We start from the raw sequence: 23,803 nt of genomic DNA, 5'->3' as shown, positions 1-23,803 counted from the left end.
CTGTTTTCTCAGTTACCAACTGCCAAAACTTTAACACCTTCTCCTGACAACTTTGCATGGTTCTGAACTGTCAATACATAAATCTGCTTGCTGCAGATTGAGGCCTAGGCCAGAGAACAGTGTCTTCATGCTGCCTAATACCAATAATTGCTGCTGTCAGCTGATACATAATGAGCTGCTTGAAGATGGCCCAGGTCTGTGTTTCAATGGCTCTTTGCAGCCCTCTAACTTTGTGTCGCGTTCTCCATTATAAACTCTTAAGGCATCTATAATTCTGCTTAGCTTGCTGTTGGGAAATCCTCTTCTTGGACCAGATAGCAAATGTGGATAGCTTTGTTTCCGTTAGTTTATCTGTATTGGTTGTCTAGCTGCTAGTAAAAACATAAGGTGTTTTGAGGCGTTAAAAGTGCCTGAAGTAGGCGAATTATTAAAGGTGCACGCATTTTACTATGCATGTGCCTTTGCACTGAGCATGCTGAAGGTCATGTTTGTTCTTCTGACTAGGCTGGGTATTAAAAGTGAGCTCTGCTCTTTGAGGTCCAGAAAACCCTGTCTTGTTATATTTCAATATTCTGCCTGATCAGTTGAATCATGTAGAGCATCAAGGTGTGCATGCACATCAAGTTAGTGTCCTGCCCACCAGAAATATAAGGTTCTAATTTCCTCATCAGAGAGCAGCGGGCTTATTTATTTATTTATTTATTTATTTATTTTTAAAGGTGCATGTTCTTGTTTTAAATCACTTCAATTTTTGATGGGACCAAAATGTGTATACTAAGGGCCAGATATTTAAATGTGTCTAATGCCTATTGACTTTAAGTTAAGCACTGATAGTTGGGCCTACAAATTTATTCTAATTGTGAATTTATTTGTAAAAAGTAGTTCCTAAGATGTCACAATAACCTACAAGAACAAATACTGATGGGAAAAGTTGCGAAAGGGAGACTCATAGATTCTAAGGTCAGAAGGGACCATTATGATCGTCTAGACTGATCTCCTGCACAACACAGGCCACAGAATCTCACCCACCGACTCCTGTAATAAACCCCAAACCTATGCCTGAACTTTTGAAGTCCTCAAATCATGGCTTAAAGACTTCAAGGTGCAGAGAATTCTCCAGCAAGTGATCCATGCCACATGCTGTAGAGGAAGGTGAAAAGCTTCCAGGGCCTCTGCCAATCTGCCCTGGAGGAAAATTCCTTCCTGACCCCAAATATGGTGATCAGCTAAACCCAGAGCATGTGGGCAAGACTTACCAGCCAGACATCCAGGAAAGAATTCTCTGTAGAACTCAGATCCCACCCCATCTAACATCCCATCACAGGCCATTGGGCATATTTGCTGCTAATAGTCAAAGATCAATTAATTGCCAAAATTAGGTTATCCCATCATACCATCCCCTCCATAAACTTATCAAGCTTAATCTTGAATATGTCTTTTGCACCCCATGTTTCCCTTGGAAGGCTGTTCCAGAACTTCACTCCTCTGATGGTTAGAAACTTTCGTCTAATTTCAAGTATAAACTTTCTGATGGCCAGTTTATATCCATTTGTTCTTGTGTCCAGATTGGTACTGAGTTTAAGTAATTCCTCTCCCTCCCTGGTATTTATCCCTCTGATATATTTATAAGAGCAATCATATCTCCCCTTAGCCTTCTTTTGGTTAGGCTAAACAAGCCAAGCTCTTTGAGTCTCCTTTCATAAAACATGTTTTCCATTCCTCGGGTCACCCTAGTAACCCTTCTCTATACCTGTTCCAGTTTGAATTAATCTTCTTAAACATGGGAGACCAGAATTGCACACAGTATTCCAGATGAGGGCTCACCAGTGCCTTGTATAATGGTACTAACACCTCTTTATCTCTACTGAAAATACCTCGCCTGATACATCCCAAGACCCATTAGCTTTTTTCACAGCCATATCACATTGGTGACTCATAGGCCTGGTCTACACTACGACTTTAATTCGGATTTATCAGTCATCCTTTGATCAATACTTGGAGGTCCTTCTCCTCCTCTGTTACTTCCAACTGATGTGTCCCCAGTTTATAACAAAAATTCTTGTTGTTAATCCCTAAATGCATAACCTTGCACTTTTCATTATTAAATTTCATCCTATTACTATTACTCCAGTTTACAAGGTCATCCAGGTCTTCCTGTACGATATCCCGGTCCTTCTCTGTATTGGCAATACCTCCCAGCTTTGTGTCATCTGCAAACTTTATTAGCACACACCCACGTTTCGTGCCGAGGTTAGTAATAAAAAGATTAAATAAGATTGGTCTCAAAACCGATCCCTGAGGAACTCCACTAGTAACCTCCCTCCAGCCTGACAGTTTACCTTTCAGTCTGAGCCGTTGTAGTCTCCCCTTTAACCAGTTCCTTATTCACCTTTCAATTTTCATATTGATCCCCATCTTTTCCAATTTAACTAATAATTCCCCATGTGGAACTGTATCAAATGCCTTACTGAAATCCAGGTAAATTAGGTCCACTGTGTTTCCTTTGTCTAAAAAATCTGTTACCTACCTTCTCAAAGAAGGAGATCAGGTTGGTTTGGCACGACCTACCTTTTGTAAAACATGTTGTATTTTGTCCCAATTACCATTGACCTCAGTGTCCTTAACTACTTTCCCTTCAGAATTTTTTTCCAAGACCTTGCATACTATAGATGTCAAAGTAACTGGCCTGTAGTTAGCCGGATAACTTTTTTTTTTTTTTTTTTTTTTTTCCCCTTTCTTAAAAATAGGAACTACACCTCTACCCTGATATAACACTGTCCTCGGGAGCTAAAAAATCTTACCGCGTTATAAGTGAAACCGCGTTATATCGAACTTGTTTTGATCTGCTGGAGCGCGCAGCCCTGCCCCTCCCCGGAGCGCTGCTTTACCGCATTGTATCCGAATTAGTGTTATATCGGGTCGCATTTTATTGGGGTAGAGGTGTACGTTAGCAATTTTCCAGTCATATGGTACAACCCCTGAGTTTACAGATTCATTAAAAATTCTTGCTAATGGGCTTGCAATTTCATATGCCAGTTCCTTTAATATTCTTGGATGAAGATAATCTGGACCCCCCCGATTTAGTGCCATTAAGCTGTTCGAGTTTGGCTTCTACCTCGATTTGTGGTAATATCTACCTCCATAGTCTCATTCCCATTTGTCATCCTGTCATTATTCCTAAACTCCTCATTAGCCTCATTAAAGACTGAGGCAAAATATTTGTTTAGATATTGGGCCATGTCTAGATTATCCTTAACCTCCACTCCATCCTCAGTGTTTAGCAGTCCCACTTTTTCTTTCTTTGTTTTCTTCTTATTTATATGTCTATAGAACCTTTTACTACACCTCTACCTCAATATAACGCTGTCTTCGGGAGCCAAAAAATCTTAACGTGTTATAGGTGAAACCGCGTACTATCGAAATTGCTTTGATCCACCGGAGTGAGCAGCCCCGCCCCGCGGAGCACTGCTTTACCACTTTATATCCGAATTTATGTTCTATCGGGTCGCGTTATATTGGGGTAGAGGTGTATTTGTTTTAATTTCCTTTGCAAGGTCCAACTCTACCTGGCTTTTAGCCTTTCCCACTTTATCTTACATGTTCTGACCTCAATAAGGTAGCTTTCCTTGCTGATCCCTCCTATCTTCCACTCCTTGTAGGCTTTCTGCTTTTCCTTAATCACCTCTTTGAGATGCCTCCTCATCCAGCTTGGTCTACAACTCCTGCCTATGAATTTTTCCCCTTTCTTGGGATGCAGGCTTCTGATAGTTTCTGCAACGTTGACTTGAAGTAATTCCAGGCCTCCTCTGCCTTTAGATCCCCAAGTTCTTCAGTCCAGTCCACTTCCCTAACTAATTTTCTTAATTTTTTTAAAGTTAGTCCTTTTGAAATCAAAAACCTTAGTCACAGATCTATTTTTGTTTATCCTTCCATTCAGTTTGAACTGAAGTAGCTCATGATTGCTTGAACCAAGGTTGTCCCCTACAACCATTTCTTCTAATGGTCCTCACTACTCACCAAAACCAAATCTAAAATGGCATCCCCTCTTGTTGGTTCAGCAACTACTTGGTGAAGGAATCCATCAGCTATCGCATCTAGGAAAATCTGAGCCCTATTATTATTACTAGCACTGGTCCTCCAGTCTATATCTGGGAAGTTAAAGTCTCCCATGATCACACAATTCCCATTAGTATTTACTTCATTAAAAACATTAAAGAGGTCTCTATCCATATCCAAATCGGTCTATACACACCCCAAGCACTATCCCAGGGGAGGCTCTAGTAGCTTTCTTCCCCAATATCATTTTTGCCCAGACAGACTCTTATCCATTCCATCACTTCTTATTTCTTTACAGTCTACTGCATCATTGCTATACAATGCTACTCCACCACCTTTACCTTTATTTCTGTCTTTCCTAAACAGCACATACCCTTCAATACCTGTACTTTAGTCATGACTACTATTCCACCATGTTTCTGTTATCCCTACAATATCTGGTTTCACTTCCTGCACTAGTAGCTCTAGTTACTCCATTTCGTTACCTAGGTTCCTCGCATTGGAGTACAAACATCTTAATTTTTGCTGTTTAGCCTCGCTCACATTCTTTACCTGATTAGGCACGGACATTCTACCGCCAGTATTACCTATTAGACTAGAATCTACAGTACCCTTCCTCCTTTTGTCCATTCTCCTACCCATGACTGTATCCTTTCTTACTTCGTTTTCTTCCCTCTCAGTGTTAAAATCCGGCATGGCGATTACCTGGTCATCTCCCAACCATCTCCCCCAAATTCCTAGTTTAAAGATCTCTTAATCAGTTGTGCCAGCCTCCATCCTAGAAGTCTATTTCCCTCCTTACTCAGGTTAAGTCCATCCCAAGAGAACAATCCTCTGTCCATGAATGCCTCCTAGCGGCCATGCATTCCAAAGCCCTCCTTATAACACCGCTGCCTGAGCCATCTGTTGATCATCATAATCTTGTCACACCTTTGTTGCCTTTCTCTAGGAACAGATAGAATCCCACTGAAGATCACCTGAGCCTTGATTTCCATAAACGTCTTCTCCAGCCTGATACGTTCCAGTGAGAATCTAGCTGTATCATTTGTTCCCACATGAAGGACTGTCCGGGGATTCTTTCCCACTCCCGTTAGGATCCTCTTCAGCCTCAGGTCCACATCCTATATCTTAGCACCTGGCAGATAGCACACTCTTCTGTTCTCTGGATCTGCTGTGGTTACAAGGCCTGTCTATTTTTCCCCAGTAAGGAGTCCCCAATCATGTCGACCTGCCTTTTCCTGGTGATGGTGTGATTCTCCGGTCTATCCCCTGTTCCCTCTGGCTGCAAGTCCTCTCGGTTCCTATTCTCCCTTGCAATCCTCTGCAACCCATCCTGTATCCTCCTGGGGCTCATATTTGGCGTTATCTCCATTGACTCTTCCCTTTTCCTATAGGACTAGCTGCTCTTCTCTTCTTCCTTGCCCTCTCCCCTTCAGTGACCACCTGTTGTACCCCTTCTTCATTTTCCAACTCTGCAAACCTGTTCCTGAGCTCTATTTCTCCGTCACTGGCCCGACTTTTGCTCTGCCTGGTTCTCTTAGTCACATGCTTCCACTGTCCATTTTCTTCACCCAACAGTCTCCTCTCAGAGTTCTTTGGTCCTGCTTCCATCTGCAAGTCTGAGCTTTTCCCTTCAGACTACTCATGTCTTTGCTCCATCATCTGCTTGAGCTCCCTTCTAAACTCAACCAGAGTTTCCACCTGCATCTCCAATCCTCGGATCTTTTCTTCCATCAGCTCTATCAGGTGGCAGTTCTTGCACACGAAAGTCTTTTCAGGTACCCCCTTCAAGATCATGTACATACCGCAGCTTCCACATCCGGTCATCTTCATTGTGTCCTCCACTGCTTGGGTCACTACCACTGCTGCCTCTGTATCGGTCATAGCCTTCCCACCTAGGTCCTGTTAGTCCAGGAAACACAAACCAAACCAAAACACTACCACCCACAGCAAAACAAACCCGCAACGAGCACCACAACACTGCCAAAACACCACACACTTCCTTCACTAGCCTATCTGTTCCTCTGCCTGGTTCTCCTAGTCTTCCCCCAAAAAACTCCCCTTGCAAACTCCCTCTCAAACTCCCCTGTTTACAGCTCTGTTTGCTGGCTCCTGTGCCACTGCAACTGTCTGAATTAGTCCAAACAAAAAGTTCTACTGTGTTAAGATTATGCTAGGTAGGTAGACAAGAAAAGTGTGGAACCATAAATTAGTGAACTGAAATTGGTGTATTGGAAACTAGGCCCAGTTGGTGGATAAAATAAAAGGATGGGCTATTCCACCCATCACTCCCTTTCTGGTTCCATAAAGAGACTTTGGGAAGAAAAATTAGCTATTGCAGCAAGCTTCACCCTCATGACTGCCAACTGATCCTGAAAGTTGTCCTGACTAGACTGTCCCAAAAGAGAGAGGGAGCCAGATGGCATTGCGACCTCCACGGGCTGGAATCCAAAAAAACCCTGGGATGTGAGAGACTCCCCCGCTCCCCCCCCCCCCCTTATTTCTTGTCTTTCCTATCCCTCTACTTTTTTCTTCTGTCTAATGAGTCTGGTTTAGCCAGTTAAGACTGAATATTTTGTGACACTGCTGTTAGCTTGTGACCAAAGAGGGAATGAAAGGCAGTGCTCTAAACACCCCAATGCTGGTACAAGTTTATCAAGTCTTTGAGTAGCTCATCAGACCATGTGATTGACCTGAACAGTAACTCCTCACTTAAAGTCATCCCAGTTAATGTTGTTTTGTTGTTATGTTGCTGACCTATTAAAGAACATGCTCGTTTAAAGTTGTGCAATGCTCCCTTGTAACATCCTTTGGCAGCCACTGGCTTTGTACACTGCTTGCAGGAAGAGCAGCCCGTTGGAGCGAGCTGGTGGGGGCTTGGAAGGACTGGCAGCCCCCCTATCAGCTCCCCGTTCCTCTAAGTTCTCTTTGCGGCAGCCACCCAACAAGCTATCAATTGCTGCCAGCAGTTCAGCTGTCCTTCCCTTCTCCCCCCCGCCCCTTCCCCCCTCACTGCCATGTGCTACTCCTGCCCTCTGCCTTGGAGCTGCTCCCCCGAGTCTCCTGCTTGCTGTGCAGGTGGGGAGGGGACGAGGGGAGCTAATGTCAGGTTGTCCCCCTCCCCCCGGCTCCTGCACCCCACTTACCCCATCTTCATAGAGCGGGAGGGACAGACACAACAGGGATCAGGACAGAGGGAGCATCCTGGCAGCAGCTTCTGTCTCAACTTGCTGATCTACTTAAAAAAGCAGTGTACTTAGAGTAGGGTCAGCGTTCTTAAAGGGGCAATGCGCGCACACACACACACGGTGTGTGTGTCTGTCTGTCATGCTGTCTCCCCTCCCTCCATTCGTGCTGCCTTGTAGATTGTGAGGCTACATTAACAACCAGTTGACCCTTGAGGGCTCAGCTGATTGCTTGTTCATCATTTAGCAGTAAGGCATTCCCTGGGAAATATCACACCCTCTGACTTCACCATCTCAACCAAGGTTCGCAATCATTGCTGTGTACCAGTATTAAATTATTTGTTTAAAACTTTGTGTGTGTGAGATATATAATAGTCTTTTGTCCTGGAACCTAACCCCACCTATTTACATTAATTCTTATGGGGAAATTGGATTCGCTTAATATCATTTCGCTTAAAGTCGCATTTTTTAGGAACATAACTGCAACATCCAGCTTTGAGGCTGCAAGTGAGAGTCCTCACCAGAGATAGAAGCTGCATTTTCTCTTTTCTTTCCCCTCCTGGTGTGTTCCATTTCCTAAAAAGAAAAAAAAATCCACCTTAAGTACAACAGCTCCAGTCCATCTCAACTAACTTCTCTTTTCCTCCAAAGGACAGTTATTCCATCTTTAATACCAACTAACAGACTGTCAAACAAGTGTGTTTTCCTTTAGCTGGAGAGAGATTTTAGAAGGAAAAGGGAACAAGGGATGTTGTTAAAATGAAAGCCTTACTTAGTACTTTTCAAATGCTTCAACTTTTTCCTTTTCTGTATCTTTAATAAAAGGATTTTAATTGTTTGCCTACTAAGCAGGCTGAGGTCTCTGTAAACCAAACCTTGAACCTTGTTTAATGTTGGCCTGTGATTGCCTTATGATAACACCTTTAGCCCACATGTATTCCATCTTAATTAATACAGCAGCACCTAAATAACTTCAGGAATGTTTTGTGTTAAGTCCCTTCAAGTAACAAAACAAAACTTGCCTGACCTGATGTACTGTATCTGGCATCCATAATTTCTTCAATCTATTGTTCCTTCTACAGTACATGTAAGATGGCAGGGAGGTATTTGCCATCAATATTCATTTTATGATGCACAATGCTTGTATGATTTTCTCTGTGTGTGTGTGTGTGTGTGTGTTGGCAAGCAGTTTTTCAAATTATACAGTACGTTACAGTCTGTACTTCACTGTACAGTATGAATAGTAAAACAACTGCTCAGGGTGTGTAAAAATGCAAAGTAAAGGATTCAGTTGCTGCTGTTGGGAACTATCACTGTTGTGATTGGAACAGACCACAGATCTCTTGAGATGTCAGTAGGCATGTTTTCCCTTTTTATCAGTACATAGCATTTCTCTAGTATTTCACCCAAAGCTCTTCACAAAACGTGAACAAATTTTACCTTCATCTTACTGCTGAGTAAGTGAGAGTTCAGCATGGAACAGGGTCCCTTGTCTTAGGGCTTGTCTGTATGGAGACTTAGTGCATGGTAGGTTGCAGCATGTATCTAGAGCACCTCAGCCTGCTGCACATAAAGTGATTATGTGGACTCTGCTATTGTGCACTAGAATTTCCCTTTTTCACTTTGACCTATTACACTGTTAAACAGCAGTAGGTCAACGTGCACTAGAAACTCCTAGTGTACAGTAGTAGGGTCCACATGGACACTTAGTGCACAGAAGGCTGGTGCACTGTAGATTTACACCCTGGCTTGCTGCACACAGTCTGCTTACAGACAAGCCCCAAGCAAGGGACTCTGTTCTATTCTAAACTCTAAGGATTGAACTTCAGCCTTGGTAGTTTCCTTGGCTTGTTTGGGAAATGGAATACTGTTGAACAGTGACCTTTTGGTTGGATTATCTATTACCTGGGTAAAACCATAATGATGGCTATCCCAATGATCCTGTCAGTTGCTGTCCCCTTTCACCCTCCATTTGAGATTTGCTGCAATGACAGCTTTGCAACAACTCTAGGGTTACCATACGTCCGGATTTTCCCGGACATGTCTGGCTTTTTGGGCCTCAAATCCCCGTCCAGGGGAAAATCCCAAAAAGCTGAACATGTTCGGGAAAATAGGGAGGGGCCGGCGCCGCTGGGTGCTGGGCCGGGGGTGCTCGGCCGGGGGCTGGCCCGGGGCCGGCACCCCAGGGCCCAAGTTGAGCCGAGCCAGGCTGGAGACGCTGGGGCCAGGGCCGGCCGCCGGAGGGAGCCGCTCGGTTGGGGGGGCCAGACTGGGCCGCGCCTCCCCCCCACACCTTCCTTCCCCCCCCCCCCCCCCCAGCTTACCTGCTGCCTGCTTCAGGCTTCCCGCGAATCAAATGTTCGCGGGAAGCAGGGGAGGGGGCAGAGTTGGGGCGGGTACTTTGGGGAAGGGGTGGAGTTGGGGCGGGGGCATGGGCGGGGCTGGGGGCAGGGCCGGGGCCCTGTGGAGTGTCCTCTTTTTGGACACTCAAAATATGGTAACCCTAAACAACTCTAGTTGCACTGGTAGCAGCTGTTGGGCAAAGAACAGCTCTCACAGACTCCTGTTTCTCTTCTGGATTTTGGTTCTTTGCGTTGGTAGGGACTAGTTCTAGGTAAATACAAAAATGGATTCACCATCTGGGTCAGTCTACATCCACCTTGCTGTTCTTTTGATAAACTGTCTACAGCAGACAAATTAATGCAATCTTAAATTAAACCCTACTGTATTTTTAAGCATGCTGGTCAATTCCAATTGTGAAAAAAGTTCCACTGCTGTCATTTCTCACTCCGGTTTATTTTTCAGCAGGTCAGCCAGCCCAGAAGATGCCTACAACCACAGCGGCTTCAGCAGCCCCATCGGTATTTGTCGCCGCAGCAGTTCATGCCTTTCGATAGTAAGTACCATAGTAGGCAGAGCTGAGAGTTCCTGCACTGGCCTTTCATTGCTAGAGACCTGGACTCCAATTTTAAAATTTTATCACAAGCGGAAAATATTTTTGGGCGGGGAAAGGGATTTTTATGTCTGTATCCCCGTTACACAAATGCCACATGACTTGGTACAATTCTTGGGTCAAAAAAGCCTATGAATGGAACATCTGTGTTCTGCAGGTTAGGAATACATGGTCCATTGCCTGATGTCTGGGAAGCCCAGGACTTAAATAGTGAGGGGTGTTGCATGTTTTGATTGAGGAGCAGTAGGGGGATTCTTGCACTGTTTGTGACCAATTCAGTCAGATCCTCTTTATCAATGCTAAATTCACCCCCTGGAAAACCGAAGGGGGGAACCTAGTACCAAAACTATACACATTGTCTGTCTGTCTGTTCTGCTGTGGAAAGATCACTCAAGTTTAAAAAAAACACCAGAATTTAAGTTCCCTATGACTTTTTTGGGCAAGCTAAAAAGATTTAGCTCTACTAAGTTAAGGAGACGTCAGTCTGACATAGAAGCCTATAGGAAGTGGCCCTTGGATTTCAAAGTGAAAAGCTCCTCATAAACACCAAAGAAATGTGAAGAAGGAATGGATTTGCAGCTGACTATCTTACTTTGCCCTTTAGCACAAATGGGCAGTATGTGAAGCAAGGCAAGTATGGAGCAGCTGTGGTGGGGAGCCATGCTACCAAAGAGGTGAGAGAAGCTGCATTTCTCTTTAACATACTCCTATACTAAAAGCACATCTTGTTCAAAGCTGAATTGCTTCTCATTTTTAATGTTATAATTTTTAGTGCCATTCCTGTTTGGTGATTTCCAGCCCTGTTTCTTGTAGCTCAGGTGCTGAGCCACCAACTACTTTTGTAGCTGCACCTGTTCTCTGAGCATTCAGCAAGGCTATTGTAAAGATATTTTCCCACCTGAGACTGAAACACATTAGAGAAGGTGGAATGTCTGTTCCATTGCAGTCTTTTTATGCAAAAGCTATTTTGGTATTCGTTCGGATGCTTTCAAACTGTGAACCTGATCTCAGATCCATTAGCAAATACCTATGCATATTCCTTATAATTGAGTTCATGTAAACAAATTGATATGCATTATGCTCTACTTGACCTTTTTATACTTTCTCCCCCCAAAAATTCTCGGGTGAACAGGGAAGTGGAGGGCTGGCCAAGCATGAAAGGGAGGTGCTTATACTACCTTTAAGGCTCTCTCAAATTGTGCTTTCATAAAGGAATTTATGTGCACAGCTATGCAACTGCGTGCTTTGCATGCACTACTAATACTTGTTAACCTTTAAAAAGAACAGGAGTACTTGTGGCACCTTAGAGACTAACAAATTTATTAGAGCATAAGCTTTCGTGGGCTACAACCCACTTCTTCGGATGCATCTGAAGAAGTGGGTTGTAGCCCACGAAAGCTTATGCTCTAATAAATTTGTTAGTCTCTAAGGTGCCACAAGTACTCCTGTTCTTTTTGAGGATACAGACTAACACAGCTGCTACTCTGAAACTTGTTAACCTTTGTTTAACTATTGTTCAGTAAACCAGTGATGAGTGTACTTAATATTGCTACATAGCTGCTGGCCTTTGCTACCTGATCCATTAGAGAATTGAGGAGATCTTTTCATCTTTTAGTGAACAAAAACCTGGGAAATTAATGTCAGACTTTTAATGCAAAACTATGGCTGCATGGTTAATCTCTCAAAAATCAAGAAATATAAAAGTTATAGTTGAACACCCATCCTTTACCATATCCCTTGCATATAAGTAGTCTTATCAGCTGAATGGTTCATATGTTCTAAGGTCAGATGGAACTATTGTGATCATCCTTGTCCAGGGGTAGATAATGGGCAGACCACGGGCCAAATCCGGACTGCCATAAGCTTTTGAATGGACCCAAAAATCTTTTTATTTTGTTGTTTGTTTTCTCTGGAGTCTGGATCTTGACTATACCTTGGCCAAAAAATTTGGACCTTGACAAAAAAATAATTGATTACCCCAATCTAGTCTGACTTCTGAAGGTGAAATTACTTGCCTATGGTCACCCTGCAGGTCAATGATAGGGAATAGAACCCAGGTCTCCTGAATTCCAGTCTAGTGCTCTGTCTACTAGGCCACACAACATCTAGAGTAGACTGTGACCTGACCACAGGTCCTCTAGACAGCTTGCCACCCTTATAGCTGTGCTGTTAGACTGCAGACTAGGAGGAAGCAGAATACAAAACAAGAATCAAAGCTGATTTGGTGTAATCAAAGCAAGGTGCTTCAGCAAATGAATATTTAAGAGTTGTGAGGTGACTCTCCAGGCCAAGTACGTGTGTATGGAAAAGTGTTGAAAGTATACGCACATACTGCGCATGCTCTAATACAGAAGCGCATAGATTCATGCGGAGTACAGTACAACCTGCTATTTACATTTCAGCAGTTAAACTTCATTGCTTTGAATTCACCTACTGCTGGTGCATTTGGCAGACAAACTATGGCCCGAATGCTACTGTATCTCTCATAGTGCACACCAGAATTTCACAGATGTGTGGGGGTTAATTTTGTTTGGTTTTTTTGTTTCCTACTCCCTCCCTCCCTCCCTCCTGTGGAATCAAGTACAAGATTCTCCTTTATATCAATCAGCAGCAGCAGGTCACGGTTGCCAGGATCCATCCAGGGTTTGTGCTCACGGTAAGACTCTGCATTAGAAAATCTCTTTTTCGGTAGTCATATGTGTTTGTCTTCACTTAGACCTGGTCTACACTACAAATTTACATTGGTATAACTATGTAGTTCAGGGGTGGGGTGGGGGGAAAGCCCAGTGTAGGCAGCACTATGTCAACAGGCAGGCTTCTCCCATCAGCCTAGCTACCACCTCTCGGGGAGGTGGATTAACTATGCCAACAGAAGAAGCTCTCTCACTGACATAGTAGCATCTTCACTGAATCACTAGAGCAGTGCCGCTGCAATGTTTTAAGTGTAGACCTGCCCTTAAGCTTCTGGTACACTGTACTCTGTATAGCAGCTAGGAATTGTCACCTTCCCTCTCCTGAAATTTTGTCCTCTTAGCTATAGATTGTAAAGTCTTTGAGACAAGGCATGTGACTCAGGCCCTGTCTACACTAAAGGGAAAAGTCGATCTAAGCTACACAATTTGAGTTATGTGAATAGTGTAACTCAAATCGACATAGCTTAGATCTGCTTACCGCGGGCTCCACGCTCCCATCGACTTCCCTTACTCTTCTCGATCAGGTAGAGTACAGGAGTCAACGGGAGATCGATTGTAGACAAGCCCTCATTCATGTTTTGTAAAATACAACATTCTGAATTCATGGTGCACAACTATTCTTTCTCCTCCTATCATAAAAAATCAAGGAAGTTTTTCAACAGTAGATCTCACAGCACTGTACGTGGAGATAATCCTCATTTTACAGAGCAAATTACATTGCTTTGCTTTTCTTGTACACTTGCAATGGGATCAGAGAAACCCAAATTCACGTATGTCCTAGACTTTTCTTAAATGATTATGGGAATGGGGAAAAAAAATGCCGTGTCTGATGGAGAGAGGGCAAGAAAATGCCTGAGCTCTGTGTGAAATCTGACAGCATGTTTCTCTTTAGGTAAGAATTTGCTAGGTTTTTGCAAACCTTTCTGAAAGTTTCCTTTTAACTTTTCCTCCAATTTCAGAGAGAACCAGTGTCCTGAATAGGTTAAAAATAGCTATCAGTAACAAGTAGCAGGAAAGATGTCAAGCCACCTCCATCCCTTTATTTGATTTAAGAATAATTCCTCTCGCCCTTTAGCTCCATAATCCATTTTCAGCAAGTTTGTTTTACTACCCATGGACTGAAAGTGATTTATATCAGGTGTTTATAAACAAACATGGAGCCAAAGCAGTGATCTTACTAAAATGTTTTGCCAGTGCTGACGGCATGGGATCTCGGTAAGAAATTCTAAACTAGATTCTGTCCTGTTTTAATATTGACTTAACAACTATTGCCAAAACTTTCAAACCTGGTATCACAGATCCACAGGCCCTGGTCTATGCCCCAGCCTGTAACCAGTCTCTTGGGAGTGACTCCTTTAATGTATCAGGCCCCAAGGACCAGACAGTTTCTCCAAGACTGGGCCTACAGCAGCAGAGATCCTTGTCTCTCTCTTCATAGCTCCCTGCAGCCAAGTCCGACCCCTGCAGGAGGCTTGTAGTGTACCCCTTTGGGATGCAGTGCTCTCAGTGAAGATGTACAGTGACACAGGCAACCTTTTCAAAACAAGGTAACTATTTTAGTTGCCTGGCACACACACACAATCTGAAAATCCTTAGATTAGCTGGAAGAGGCAGAAGTTACATTGTAGTCCATCCTGGCCAAGCTGTGATGGACTCTATCCCTTGCTCTGGCTCTCTGTACCCATTTTTTGCCCAGGTCAGAGCTGCTATGTCCCTCCAAAGGGTAGCCCTTATTCCAACCACCTGACACCTCTTCCCCTTTGTTCTCCAGTTCAGTTCACATGTCCTGCCTGCTGGGGTTTCCTGGTGTTAAGTGTTGATTGTTCAGTTGCTGTGGGGGGAGGGTGTCTTCCACGGGGAGAGGGGTGTATCTCTGTCATCTTGGGTCCACTTTGTTGGTTTGGGTCAGTTTCAGCCGCTTCTTTTAATTACCTATTCAATCCATTCTGCCAGCTAGACTGCGTGCACACACATACCTGTGTCTTAGTCTGTCCTCAGAGCAAACTTAATCCTTTTCCTCCTACTGGGTAGCAATGTAAAGTATGGAGGGAAACAGAAATACACATAAGATTCATTTTTTAAAAAATGAAATTCATTTTTTAACTGTCACACTTGGGTGCCTAAAGTTAGACTCCTAAATTCATGGTTATGGACCCAAATTGAGATGGGCTGATTTTTTCAGAAGTGCTGAGCACCTATTGGCTTCCACTGATTGTGGGAACCACGTATGTTTTGCATCTCTGAAGATCAGGCTGCTCATACTCAACGGCCCAAATATAGATTTCCTAGTCTAACTTTAGGCATCGATTTTTAGGAAACTGTGGCTTATATGAAGAACTTTGTAAATCGTATATTTAGCAAGTTTTGACGCATTTTTCTTCAGGGTACAGATGCTCCCCGAGTTACGTAAACTCGATTTACACAAAGCCAAGCTTATGGAAAAAGTTCCGCAAGCTAGAAATAGGTGTGTTTTTAAAATCCAAGTGCTTGAACTGAACACATATTTATAATTTTGATATGGGTCTGATTTCTTTTTCCATAGGTTCAGCCCAACAACTACAGTACATTTTATGATGATCAGAGACACAACTGGTCGATCATGTTCGAGTCAGAAAAGGCAGCCATGGATTTCAGTAAACAGGTAATCTTCTTAAGCCAGCAGACTGCCCTCTTGCACTAACTCTATCTATGCTGTTGGTGCTGTATCATGTTCAGAACAGCAAACAAAAATCATGGTTGCTCACAATTTGCTAAGCCGCATTCTTAATCAAAGCCCAGTTCAGTCTCATTTCCCCACTAAAGTAAAACTGAAATGCATATTGTAGCTATGTGAATGTGCTGCGCTTTGATTAGTTGGCATTCTGTTTGGTTCACTTGAATACAGGATAGCATGTCTCAAATTGTGATACTCCTACTTCTCTAGCGCTTTCATCCAAAGAAGTTAGTGTTTTAAAATGTTAATTAAACCCATCAACACGCTGTTGTGAGCGAAGTGGTTTTCTCATTGTATATATGAGCAAAGTGCTGCGTAAGGAGATGAAGCATCAGTAATGTTCATGTGTGTAAAGTATATCAGTAACTCTCAGCTTCTTACTGATACAGTGAGAAATAAATCTGATATTACCTGTCTTCAGTCTAAGTGGAATTTATTGTGCTGCTGCAGCTGGCCACAGACAAAGGGTGCTAATGTTCGGACTTCCTTTGTAGTTATGCATTGCCAAATGCAACAGCAGCCCTTCACTGGACTCGGTACTGTACCAGGATCTCATTGTTGGAGAGGGGCAGGGATTGGAAGTAGGAGACTCTCTGGAGGTTGCCTATACCGGTTGGCTGTTCCAGAACAATGGGCTTGGACAGGTAAAGGGGCTTTTACTACTAGAAATGGGTTAATATTAACCCTTCTCAAATTAAGTCATTGGAAGAGACTTGTAATCTCAACACCATTGGATGGCAAAGTATTCTCTCCATCACAACTTTCTCTGAGGCATGCATGTCTCTTAGTTTGCCCTGAGAGCAAACTTATTCCTTTCCCTCCCTCCTTTCCCCCCCCCCCCACTGGACAGTAATGCTAAATATAGAGGGAATTGAGCTACACATAGGATTTGTAAAAAAATTACAGAAAATTCCCTTCATAAATTCCTTTGAGTATTGAACAGTGAGGAAAGTAACTGGTTCCATATGTGTTCAGGAAAAGATGATTGAAATTCTTGTGACTTATTTTTAATATCAAACATGGATATTTAACAAAAGAGCCATGAAAACAGAACTAATCATTCTGGCTTTGAAAATGTCTTGACCGGGCATCAAGTGTAACTTTTACATCTGCCATCAGAGCCTCCCTTCTCTAGAAACTTAGGAACGTTTGAAGATGTTACTCTTAAACCACAAGTTCTGCTTTGTTTAGTAATGAATTGGTTAGGAAAGTGCTTTGAGGGAGGTTGGGAGCTTCTTGTTCCTGCAAAGTCAGCTTCTCATGCTATGTGAGAAGAATGCTTTTCCTCCAATCCAGGCATCCAGATACATAGTCAATAAGGTTACTTCATTTCTTCTTTGGGAAGCAAGTCACTAGGATGTCAGCATAATGCGACACTCCCATAGTCCTGTGGCTCATGATCTCTGCCACTGTATAGAACAGAGATCGGCAACCTTTGGCACGCGGCCCATCAGGGTAAGTCCTTTGCGGGCTGGGCCGGTTTGTTTACCTGCTGCGTCCGCAGGTTCGGCCAATCACATCTCCCACTGGCTGCGGTTCGCTGTCCCAGGCCAATGGGGGCTATGGGAAGGGCGGCCAGCACATCCCTCGGCCCGCGCCTCTTCCCGTAGCCCCCATTGGCCTGGGACGGCGAACCACAGCCAGTGGGAGCTGCGATTGGCCGAACCTGCCCGGTCCGCCAGGTGCTTACCCTGACGGGTCGTGTGCCACAGGTTGCTGATCCCTGGTTTACAAGATCCAGGTCTAATTTCCTTTCCTTGCTGTAGGACACTATCATCTGTCCACTTAAACTGATGGTACTAAGAGTACTAAGATTATACAGTGGTATAACACTTTACAGAAGTTAAAATCTAGTTGTGTCTAGTAAACTCCCAGAGGTCACAAAGCTAGCAACAGGTGGCTGGGCCCATTGTACTATTGCTACGGCAATCTGTCTGTGTAGCATTTAATTTGATTCACTCTTCCCCAAGCTGTAGGACTTAAAGTTGCTTTTCAAGCCTGAGTCTCCAGTTACTGCACGCCTACAAAACTGTCAATGTGCAGTTGGTTAGAAATTTGGGGCATGCTGCATTTTTGGTTGTTTTTTTTTTTTTTCCCACTCCCCCTTGATTAGCATTCATTTTTGAAGTTACCACATTAAGAGACACAAGTGGTGGTAGGTATTTATGAAATAAAGGACATTGTGCTTTTTTGTGTGTTTTTTCTTTTTTACACATTATTTCCTAGTTTGAATACTGCGTTACAACTGCAAACTTCATCAGCCCCATGGTAGGAAATCCTAGTGATTGTACCCTGTTAACCTTCAATTCCATAGGTGTTTGATTCAAACGTCAACAAGGACAAGCTGTTGCGTCTGAAGCTGGGTTCTGGAAAAGTCATTAAGGTAGAACTTCTGGCATTTTACCTTAATCTTCTGTGTACTAAAGTCTCATAGATCTTGGAGGACTTCTGAAAGTTCTGTCTGGAGTCACACAAACCATAATAACTTCTATTGTATTTATGATAGTATGATAAAACTTGTGCTTGCTTGAAAGAAATTACTGACTTATTTTTTTAAATCTCTTCTTTCCTTGTTTTGCACAACATCTTGCATCTATACTTATTGCCTTCCCTTCCAATAACCAAGCCTCTTGTTCTCTCGGTAATAGAGAGCGAAGTCCATAGAACTTTCCTGTGCGGTAGAAAGGAAGCTGCCTGTTTGAAAATAAATCTTTATATCAGGAGGTTCCTTGATACTTTTCTGGTGGCAGCACTTCTGCCCTGCAAGGCTTCCAGAAAAGTAGCTTCCTTGTGAGGAAACTCGGTTCAAGAAGAATGTATTCTGTTATGTTCATTCATGTGTACAGATCACTTGAAGCTGTGCGGGGATTTTATGAAACTCCTCTGAAGACAACCTCAGCATCATGGCACCCCCTCTGGTCCATCAAACTGGTGCAGATCTGAGATTCTTTCATAGTCTGGGAGGAGGAGAGGGTTTTTTGGTCTGCTAGGGACTTGTCTGTGCAAACACTTAGTTTGTGCAAGCTGGGGCATAAATCTACCCACACTAGCCTGCTGTGCCCGAAGTGTAAGTATCTGCATGGACCCTGCTGCTATTGACTACAGAACTGTTAATGCATGGCAGCAAGATCCACACATAGTGTATAGCAGGTTAGTGTGGGGTAGATTTACACCCCAGCTTGCCCATGAACTAAGTGTTTGTGTAGACAAGCCTCAAGATTTCAAAACCAGTTTTTCCCAATTTAAACTTTAATTACTGCATTAATAGTAATTTGTACTGGTCCTGTGGCAAGCTGGCACTAATTGAAGATGAATTCTGTCATCTGTCTGTTTAAATGCATATCTGCATGTTAATCCAGTAGCTGATATTGCTATAAGCAGACTTTTTAATTTGCTCCATTAACTTCTACATTTTTCTACCCATAATCAGTTTCCTTAAATGCTATGTCTAAACCTAAGGATAGCACTTAGTTGGCCAGATTACTAACATACAGCAGAAGTTACCAGAGGTTACTCTTTAAAGTATCCAAGTGTTGACCCATGAAAACTATGGCTATGTCTACACTCAAACCACTCCAGTAATACAGCTGCAGCTGTGCCGCTGTAGTGCTTAGTGTGTCCACTACCTATGCCAATGGGAAGGGTTCTCCTGTTTGTGTAGGTAATTAACCTCCCAGAGAGGCAGTACTAGGCTGATGGAAGAATTCTTCCATCAATCTAACACTGTCTTCCACTTGGGCGGGGGAGAGAGGGAGTTGGCATAGCTACGTCTCTCAGGGCTGGGTTTTTCACATCCCTGCAAGACGTAGCTATGCCAGTATAAATTCCCAGTGTAGACCAGCCTTGAGTTACTAGACAAGGCTTCATCCAAGCTTCTGGAAACCAAATAGAGGTCCTGGAGGCTGGCTGCATCTCCATATTAAAGATGGCAGAAGTTGCAATCTGTTCCGCTGTTTGTATGTTAGGTGTTGTCTTCTGATGCCTAGAAATTAATATTGATACTCTTAATTGGATATCATGGGTCCTCTACTCTAAGGGTTTTTTATCCTAAATGGAGCAATGCTGTATCCCCAGGGCTTCACAAGAAACTTTTCAATATGCATACTGGAACCTTTATAACCTGGCCTAGAACAGCCTCACCAGAATGATTGCAGATATTTTTGTGTCAGTGAGTCAGACTGCTGCTTACAAATCAACTTTCTCTTTTGTATTTCTGAAACATAAAGGGTTGGGAAGAAGGGATGATGGGGATGAAGAAAGGGGGGAGACGACTTCTCATTATTCCTCCAGCATGGGCTTATGGGTCCCAAGGAGTAGCCAGTCGTATTCCTCCTGATTCCACCCTGGTTTTTGAGGTGGAAATTAAGCGGGTGAGTGTCTCCTTCCAAATATATTTTTGTACATCTGGTTTGGGCTGTTGGTTGGCAACACTTCTGTCATTTCTACCTGTAAAGTAACAACGCCCCTGTACATGAGAATTACAACATAGTTAGAAGCTTCTATATACCCAGTAAAATATCAGGATAAGTACAAAAATATATCTGCATTACTAAGACCCATCTGATTTGAAGTATCTTTCTTCCACTTGCATTTAAGATGTCCAGGAAAAAATTAAGAACTTGATGAAGGCTAGATTTTGAGTGAGATGGAGAGGGAAACTTCAAACCTATAGTTCTTAAATAGATGTAAATTTTTACTCTGTAGCAAATGTGTGATGAACAAAACATTGGCCAGAATGAAGCAGAATACTAGAGAGTTGTTTCAGGACCCAGAAAAACAGGTCTGTGTGTAATACCTTCATCATGGTTTTCTTAGGTGAAGCTGGTAAAGGAGTCTGGCTCTGATGGGCAGAGTATTGGTTCTAGGGATTCTTCTGTATCTTCCCCAGTACCCAATTCAGACAGCTTCTCCACGGACCCTGTCGGATTGCCTCCTTTGACAATACCTCTGAAGCCTGGGTAAGAAAATTAAGGAAGCAGAATGAGTTCAGAGTTCCTAGAACTTAGTATTTGTGAAAATATCTGTAAGACCCAAACTGATGGCAACCCCTCTCTTGGTATTGACATCTCCTCATCAACTATTGGGAGTGGAGCACATCCACCCTGACTGAATTGGCCTTGACAACACTGATTCTCTACTTGTAAGGTAACTCCCTTCTCTTCACGTGCCAGTATATTTATGTCTGTATCTGTAATTTTCACTCCATTCATCTGAAGAAGTGGGGTTTTTTACCCATGAAAACTTATGCCCAAATAAATCTGTTAGTCTTTAAGGTGCCACCGAACTCCTCATTATTTTTGTGGCTACAGACTAACATGGCTACCCCTCTGATATTTATCATCAATGACTTGTGTATTTTGCAATTCCACAGTCATGGAATTTGCTACACAATAGTGGTACAGAATCTAAGCTGTCATATATGGTTACAAATAGCTTTCCAAACATGAAGTGTTGAAATATTTTATGATGGAAAAGTGAAGTTTTGCTTGTGGGGACTACAGTTGACGGGTATGTTCAACAATTTAGAGATGTAGCGTACTCTTCATCAGTTCTTCAGAGATTTTTTTTTTCTAACTTTAATCCCACCATATACTTGTTTCCTCTCTGCAGAGAGCCAGCTGTTCGGGCCAAGTCTAACTCTATAAGTGAACAACTAGCAGTAAGTATTGCTTTAGTTAATGTGAAACATACACAGGAATGTCCAAATATTTAAGTCATGCCCAAATTATTAAAATGCATGTATGCAAAGCATTATCTCTTTAACACTTATATTGTGTTATTACCCAGAAGCCTCACTTGGGATCAAAGCCTAGTTTTGCTTTGTGCTGTACAAACATGGGAAGACTTAGTCCTTGTCCATTCAGAATTAAGATTGAAACTTTGTCCTTAAATGAACAGCAAGAGTCTTATACTGAAAACTAAGCTCCCTGGATCACCAGTGGAATGTTTTAGGGTTTATGCAGCCTGAAAAGATAGATGGATAACTTTTGTCTGTGTGTAATATACAAGCACCCTGGGGTTCATGATTTCCTTAGAATAGCCAATAACCTCTGCTCTTGAGGGAATTCTGCACCAAAAAATTAAGTTATGCGCACAATATTTTAAAATTCTGCACATTTTATTTGTCAATAAATGAATGTGGCTCCAACATGGCAGTGGGGAGCACAGGCCACTGGCTGCATTGAGGTGATAGATCACCCCAAAACCCCCACCTCACCTGCTATAGAGGCTAAGCCCAGCAGGATCCAAATGTAGAGGGACTTTGTGGGGGGGGATCCAGGTGTGGGGGTGAGAGGTTTTGGTGTGGGGCAATCTGGGTACAGGTGGCTTAGTGATGAAAGTGATTGGGGGTAGGGGGGGTCTGGCTGGGTGGAACTTGGTGGAGGGGGAGTGGTGCTTGATGGAGTGGGGGTGTAGGTGGTTGGGATCGGTGGAGTGGGGGTCGGCGTTCAGCTGCAGAGTCAACGGAGCCAAGACAAATAGTCTCCTTCAGCTGGGCAGCTCTGCGCTTGCAGAATGAGGGGGGCAGTGGCATGTAACCTTGTGTGCCCCCCATGCCTTGCCTCTGTTTGGAGGGGGACAGTTCCCCCAAAACTGTACCCATGGTCACGCCCTCCCCCCCAGCTTCTCTGCTGTTTTCTGCAGGGAAACATGGGAAATCTGCAGGGGGGAGGAGGGAGATTTTCTGCAGGCATGCAGTCCTGTAGAATCCCCCCTGCAGTAAACCTCATGGGAGCCTGAAACAACTCTGTCCCCTGGGTTCAGGGGCTTTGTCATCACTGACATTTTCAAAGAGAAACACCAGTCTTAACTCCTCCTTCGCGTCTCTGTGGCCTCTCATTTGGTAAATTCTTTTAAGATGTTGCATCTCTCATCCTGTTAATGGTTAGGGGCATCTTCAGTAGCTCCATTCTTTAGAAAAGCTTTTCATTTCACCTTGTCCAGTAGCCTGAAGGTTATCACTTGAGGGTCTGGTTCCCTCCCACTTCCCTGGATGAGGCCATGTCTATTGGAGTTAAGGCAACAGTTTCAGCCTTGTATCTGACTTGCTTGATCCTCTACAGGCATTTTAGGAGAGCTTGAGGATTTCCCTGTCATTTTTAGTTGTGATGTGGGGAACTCAAGGACATATGGGTCTATATGCTTTTTTAAAAACATTATTTGTACAAGGGCCCTTAAAGGATAATTTCGTACAGTATTTAAGGGCTTAATTTCTTTGGCTCTGTGGGTGCTAATAGAATTATAACGGTCTTCTCATATGTAGTGATCAGATACCATGGTGATAGTCAACTTAATATACTCCTTGCTATCCATTTTATTTTTAGGCCCTCAGAAGTAAAGTTTGTTAGCTGCAATAGTGTGCAGTGGTCTCCTATGTGCTACAGAATAGAATGGGCTACTGTCAAGAAATCTGGGCTCCTTTGTATCCCTTATGCAGATGGAGCACAGCCATAGAATGAAGGAGCTGGTTAACTTTCAAAATCAGTTTTAGGAGTTCAGGCATGAAACTCTCCATCTTTTGCAGTGTTGTTGTAGCCATGTTTGTCCCAAGCTATGAGAGAGACAATGTGGAATATTATCTCATCTCTTATTGGACCAACTTCTGTTAATGAAAGAGACGAGCTTTTGAGTTTCACAGAGCTCCTCCTCAGATCTGGAGAAGGAAACCACAGCGTCCAAGCTAAATACAAGGTGAGACAGATTAAGCATAAGGGATTTACACCTGTTGTAGAAGACAACTTAAAATTAATACCGCTGCTGTTGTAGGACAATTGAGAATTCGTAGGCAGCAAAGTGTTACAAGTTGTTGTAATGGGCCATAAAACCAGTCTCTCTGTCAAGTCCATGTTCTTGAGTGTCCAGCAGAATTATGAATTTAAGGTCCCAAGCTCGTGTGGTGAAGGTGTCTTGCAGGTTTCCTTTAAGGATGAGGACTGAAGTCAGATATGGAGTGATTGCTTTGTGAAAAATATTTGCCAGTTGGTGATAAGGTGTTTTGTGTCTTATCATTTTTCTGCATGAGTTCTTCTGAGAGCGTGATGACTGTCTAGTTTCACCTATGTAGCTGCTGTTGGGGCATTTGATGCACTGGATGAGATACACACATCTATCACAACATGTGGTGTGAGCCCTATGAATCTAGAAAGATGTGTTGTGTGGGATATTGATTATTGTAGTGGAGATATGGCTGCAGGTTTTGCAT

General features: G+C 43.2%; 1 protein-coding gene across 12 annotated transcripts in view; it reads left to right on the top strand.

Annotated features, from left to right (window-relative positions):
- LOC128825101 (FK506-binding protein 15-like) overlaps positions 1-23,803 on the top strand; it is a 72,460-nt gene that overhangs the window by 10,656 nt on the left and 38,001 nt on the right. For 6 of the 12 annotated variants that reach the window (XM_054007183.1, XM_054007177.1, XM_054007182.1 and 3 more), the window contains 9 exons: positions 10,047-10,137; positions 10,799-10,868; positions 12,776-12,850; positions 15,430-15,528; positions 16,095-16,244; positions 17,915-17,983; positions 19,827-19,970; positions 20,416-20,558; positions 21,211-21,259. In XM_054007183.1, the coding sequence (XP_053863158.1) occupies positions 10,047-10,137; positions 10,799-10,868; positions 12,776-12,850; positions 15,430-15,528; positions 16,095-16,244; positions 17,915-17,983; positions 19,827-19,970; positions 20,416-20,558; positions 21,211-21,259 (890 nt within the window). Of the gene's footprint in view, positions 1-10,046; positions 10,138-10,798; positions 10,869-12,775; positions 12,851-14,389; positions 14,435-15,429; positions 15,529-16,094; positions 16,245-17,914; positions 17,984-19,826; positions 19,971-20,415; positions 20,559-21,210; positions 21,260-23,803 lie in introns of those variants that run through there. The other 6 variants (XM_054007184.1, XM_054007187.1, XM_054007180.1 and 3 more) reach the window with 3 other exon arrangements.

This window comes from Malaclemys terrapin, chromosome 17 (assembly GCF_027887155.1).
Source record: "Malaclemys terrapin pileata isolate rMalTer1 chromosome 17, rMalTer1.hap1, whole genome shotgun sequence".
Classification (NCBI taxonomy): Eukaryota; Metazoa; Chordata; order Testudines; family Emydidae; genus Malaclemys; species Malaclemys terrapin.
This window is presented reverse-complemented; position numbering and strand designations above follow the sequence as displayed.